Source organism: Vigna umbellata, chromosome 7, assembly GCF_029865625.1.
Source record: "Vigna umbellata cultivar VRB3 chromosome 7, Vumbellata_1.0, whole genome shotgun sequence".
NCBI lineage: Eukaryota > Viridiplantae > Streptophyta > Magnoliopsida > Fabales > Fabaceae > Vigna > Vigna umbellata.
Genome location: NC_142171.1, coordinates 19424020 through 19429338, shown reverse-complemented (window position 1 = coordinate 19429338; position 5319 = coordinate 19424020). Strand labels below are relative to the sequence as shown.

General features: G+C 38.4%; 1 protein-coding gene across 1 annotated transcript; it reads right to left on the bottom strand.

The window, feature by feature from the left end:
* Nucleotides 1-4211: 4211 nt before the first annotated feature.
* Nucleotides 4212-4846, bottom strand: LOC148195335 (zinc finger CCCH domain-containing protein 25-like). The gene is made up of 3 exons (XM_088095162.1): nucleotides 4618-4846; nucleotides 4418-4527; nucleotides 4212-4342 (listed from the first exon to the last, which is right to left on the bottom strand). The coding sequence occupies exons 1-3, from the start codon at nucleotides 4788-4790 to the stop codon at nucleotides 4212-4214; spliced, it is 414 nt and encodes a 137-aa protein (XP_087951288.1). The 5' UTR covers nucleotides 4791-4846.
* Between the last annotated feature and the right edge of the window lie 473 nt (nucleotides 4847-5319).

The window sequence follows — 5319 nt, the reverse complement described above, 5'->3', positions numbered from 1 at the left end:
CCTCTGCACGGCAATGGTCGGATTTAAATTTATGTTCTGTGAGTTTGGCCCTCTGCGAGGCAATGGTCAAATCCAGGTTTTAATTTTCTGTTATCGACCCTCTGCATGGCAATGGTCAGATTTAAATTTCACCTATTGATAGACGGTCTACAACAGGATATTGTGTTTTTCTGGGAGGAAACATTATTTCATGGAAAAGTAAGAAACAAAATGTAGTAGCTCGATCAACCGCGGAAGCCGAGTATAGGGCAATGGCATCACTAACATGTGAACTTATATGGGTGAAACAATTCCTTCAAGAGATTAAATTTTGTGACATCCATACTGTCAACACTCAATTTTGTCCGGGTTGAAAAAAGAAGTGTTTTTATTGGTTTTTTTTATTTTATTTTACCTTTTTTGTTTTATTCTATTTTTATTTATTTAGATTTTTGCTTTTTAATTCAATTTCTACTTTTCTTATCTTCAATTTTGTTTTAATAGAGTTAATAATTAAAAAATTAAAAAATGAAATTAAAACTGAAAATAAATAATAAATAAAATAAAAAGTAAAAAAAAATAGAAAAAGAGGAAAACGTGGGAAATGGTATGGGATGCGTGTCTGAAGGAGGGGGGCAGGTTGTTAGAAAAGAATATTTTTCCAAGATTTTGGGAGCAGAGGATTTGGTTGGATCAGAGAGAGAAAAAAGGAAAAAGAGCACACGAGGACCATCATTGGGGAATCATCATTCAGACTCACCATTGGCACAGGCAGAGAAGACGAAAAGCTAGAGAAGGTCACCGGATACAGAGCGATAGCGGCGGCCATAACTACAGGTAAGTCTCTGTTTCACCTGTGCATCCAGATTCGTCATGTATGCTTACTGCATAAACTCCATGCACCCCTGTCTCGCCAGCCCATATACCATTGTCACAGAATCATCTATCCCACTCATGCTCATATGCACACTACGCACTCATCGTTTCCGATACCAAATGGACAAGATTCAATCAACATTAAAATCAATCAATAAACAATAAAGATTAGGAGAGGCAGAGAGGAAAAGTGGTGTTGCGGGGAGCATTTGGCATTCGAGAAAATCCTCGAATGGGGAAGAAGAAGAGTGGCGTTGATGGCACCGGTGAGGTTAGGGGCGCGACGGCGTTGAGTCCCGGCAGCCCGGGCTGTTGAAAGGGAATCTGGTGGCCGTGGAGATGAACGCGGAGGAGGACCCTCCCTGAGAATTGCTGTTGTCGAAAAGAGAAAGGCGGAGACGGTGACGTCGTGGCTGGTGGTGGTTCTGGTGGCGCGAGGTGTCGCCGGCGAGGCTAAGGCGCGTTCTGTTTGAAGTGACGGTGGCCGGTTATGGTAGAGGCGGTGGTGAGTTCGTGGTGCAGAGCTGGGGACCTTGGGTCAGAGAAGACGTGAGCTGGGGAGTGGGAATGAGGATGAACCTCCTGAACCCCTAGAAAATTCTAGGTTAGAAAGCATTGGACTGGGCCAAGCCCAGAAATGGGCGTACGTCTGGTGCATTGGGCCTTTTTTGGGGCGCTCGTTAGTTGGCGTCCGTTCACCATTCCCCCACAACGAACGCTCGTTATCCAAACAAACGAGCGTTCGTTAAAACTTAAGCTTTTTTTGACCGTTCGCTCAGCTTCTACCTAACGAGCGTTCGTTATACAAACGAACGACCGTTCGTCCTTAAGCTTCCACATTTGAACGTCCGTTCGTCATGACAATAACGAACGTTCGTCCTTAAGCATCCATTTTTGAACGTCCGTTCGCCATTTCAATAACGAACGTTCGTTCTTAAGCTTCAATTTTTGAACGTCCGTTCGTCTTTTCATACAACGAGCGTTCGTCCTTAAGCTTGCATTTTTGAACGTCCGTTCACTATCTTTACCAATGAGCGCTCGTTATTTTGCTTTCGATCCAAGCGCTCGTTATTTTGCTTTCGTTCAAAACGTCCGTTCGCCACATTTCTTGAATGAGCGCTCGTTATCAAGCTTTCGTTCCAAGCGTTCGTTCGCCATTTCCACAACGAGCGCTCGTCATTCAACCTTCGTTCCCAATGTCCGTTTGTAATTTCAACAACGTCCGTTCGTTTTGTCTCTTAACGAACGCTCGTCATTTCAACAATGTTCGTTCGTCCTCTCCTTGCGAACGCTCGTCATTTTGTGCCCTTTACAACGTCCGATATCTTCCCCAACGCATGTTCGTTTCTTGCAACGAACGTTCGTCGTTTCAGTGCACATTTTTAAACGTCCGTCCGTTATGTTCCCCAATGGACGTTCGTCCTCTCCCCCAACGAACGTTCGTTCTTTACCTAACGAACGCTCGTTATTCTGATACTGTCCCCAACGTTCGTCCAGCCTTTCCCATTTCTTTTTTTGTTTATTTATTTTTCTTTATTGTCTTTTTTTATTTTGTTCTATTTATTTATTTTAGACATTCACTTATCCTAAAATATATATTTAATAATACAATATTGATAGTTTAAATAAAAAAATTAATTACAAGAAAAGTTTTAAAGGTTTAAAGCGCACGTGTGACCGCTCGCGTCGTCCTTGTGCTAAAAACCTTTTCTTCTTTTCTTAAATAAAATTTACAAAAATACGTTTTAAAGGTTTAAGCACACGTGTGACCGCTCGCGTCGTCCTTGTGCTAAAAACCTCTTCTTCTTCCTTAAATAAAATAATAAAAATTACAAAAATACGTTTTAAAGGTTTAAGCGCACGTGTGACCGCTCGCGTCGTCCTTGTGCTAAAAACCTTTTCTTCTTTTCTTAAATAAAATTACAAAAATATGTTTTAAAGGTTTAAGCACACGTGTGACCGCTCGCGTCGTCCTTGTGCTAAAAACCTCTTCTTCTTCCTTAAATAAATTTACAAAAATATGTTTTAAAGGTTTAAGCACACGTGTGACCGCTCGCGTCGTCCTTGTGCTAAAAACCTTTTTCTTCTTTTCTTAAATAAAATTTCAAAAATACGTTTAAAGGTTGAACACTCGTGTGATCGTTCGCATCGTCCTAGTGTTCAATACTTTTCTCTCTTATTTACGTAATATTAAACGAGGGTATGAGTGCTCGTGCGATCGTCCGCATCAGCCTAGCACTCAATGCTCTCAAGTCTTCCTAAATAAGCAAATAACAGTATGAGTGCTCGTGTGATCGTTCGCATCGTCCTAGTGCTTAATATCGTTATCTCTCTTTTCAAAAATAATTAAAAGTATTTAAATATCATTTTAAAGGAATGAGTACTCGTGCGACCGTGCGCGTCGGCCTAGTACTCATTACCTTCTTTTTCTCGAAAATATTAAAAACATAAAAATCTCCAAAAATTAAAAACATCTGCTTTTGCAAACAAACAAACAGTCTTTCAGCTAGAACTACGTAACCCTGATTTCTCATTTTGAATGAGAATACGTAGGAGCAAGGTCAATCCTTGTCGGGCCCAAAAAAAACTAAAAAATATATTTTGTTTATTTATAATTTTATTTTAGGGGATAGTTAAACATTTTGAAAGCCACATCATATTCGCTCATTTAGTTAAAGGTACTGCCTTAGGGCAGGCGTTGTAGGGTGCTAACACCTTCCCTACACGTAACCGACTCCCGAACCCAGAATATGGTTTTCGTGGACCGTGCTTTATCGTTTTGAGGTTTTTTCATAGTTTTCCATAATAAACTATGGTGGCGACTCCAAATCTCTTTTTAAAACCCGTTTCTTTTTGGATCGTCGTCCCGTTGCGATTCCGGTTGCGACACATACTATGAAGATGTATTGCGACAATCAAGCTGCTCTCCACATTGCATCAAATCCAGTGTTTCACGAGAGGACTAAACATATAGAAATTGATTGTCATTTTGTTCGTGAAAAGTTGTTGACCAAAGAAATATGTACTGAGTTTATTGGGTCAAACGATCAACTCGCAGATGTATTGACCAAGTCATTAAGGGGTCCTCGGATTGAGTTTATTTGTTCCAAGCTTGGTACATATAATTTGTATGCTCCAGCTTGAGGGAGAGTGTTAGGATATTTATCCTATTTTATCATCATTATAGTGTGTCAAGGGTTACCCTATTTATCATGATTATATTATGTCTAGGATTACCCTATTTATCATGATTATATTGTGTCTAGGGTTACCCTATTTATCATGTACTTGTATATCAATTTATTCTTATAAATAGAAGATTGTGAGAGGGATCAATCAAGCCCTCTAGAATTATTTTACAGTTTCAATCTTAAGTCCTCCCTCTTCTGCCGCTCTGTCTCCTCGTCTTCTTCCTCTTTCTTCTTGTACTTGTCAACATGGTCCACCCTAATAATTCTACCCATAATCTGAGCCCCATTTAAATTATCTGAGTTACACAAATAAACATCACAACGAAATTCACCATTGTGTACATTAAAAAATAAAGAAAATAGAGACCCACCCACAGCAAGATTTGTGCTCCTTTGATCCTCATACGCAAGAAACGCAAAACCCTTTGATTTTCCGGTGCCCTTGTGTCTAACGAGATTAACATCAACAACCTCCCCATATCTGAGTAATAAAAAAAATATCATTCAGATTTAAAAGAAAAAGAAAATAAAAAGAGTTGATGAATTGAAATGGAAAAGGGAAGCGAAATACTGAGCAAAAACGGCGAGCAGGTCACCTTCGGTGAGATCGAAGGGAATGCCACCGACGAATACGTAAGCGGAATCTTTGTACTTGGCGTGCCACGAAGCTTGTTCGCCAATTCCGAGTGCAGCTTCTCTGGCGTTGATATTCTGAGTGCGCTTCACCAGTGTTAAAGGGTTCATCTCTCTGCTCAAAACGAAGCAGTGCAAACAGAGAAAGAGGGAAATTGGGGGTTAGGGTAAACAAGTTTTTGACTCAAAGGTTCTATTTTTTTCTGCATTTGGACTAAATACGGATTTATTCCCTTCCACACATAAAATTCAAATTTACCTTCTGTCTCCTTTTAATGTAATTTATTTGATCAAATTTTAAACTTTACAACTACAACTGCATTTGGTCAAACTTTCCTCTAATGTAAAAAAACAAATTAACTTAACAAATTATATTTTTTCTAAATTAAAATATATCAAGTTTAGAATATTTCTAATTTTAAAAATATAAAAACTAAAAACTTATGTACTTCTTTTATTCTTTGGTAAATAACTTTTTTGCTTTCACATTTATTCTAGTAATAATTTTAGACATTTCATAAATAATTTTTTTCTAAAATAAATAGTTTTACGAAAGTCACTTGTTTAAGAATTAAATAAGATTTACTATTAAAAATAACTTATATTTTGAAGTAAAAATTATTAAATAAATACGTAATCA

What these genes read in the sequence shown, in the direction of transcription:
- LOC148195335 (XM_088095162.1), bottom strand. Translation starts at nt 4,790, where the DNA reads ATGAACCCTTTAACACTGGTGAAGCGCACTCAGAATATCAACGCCAGA. An exon ending in CTGCTCGCCGTTTTTGCTCA is followed by an intron (nt 4,528 to 4,617) that starts GTATTTCGCTTC and finishes TTTATTACTCAG; the next exon opens with ATATGGGGAGGTTGTTGATG. An exon ending in GAGCACAAATCTTGCTGTGG is followed by an intron (nt 4,343 to 4,417) that starts GTGGGTCTCTAT and finishes TGTGTAACTCAG; the next exon opens with ATAATTTAAATGGGGCTCAG.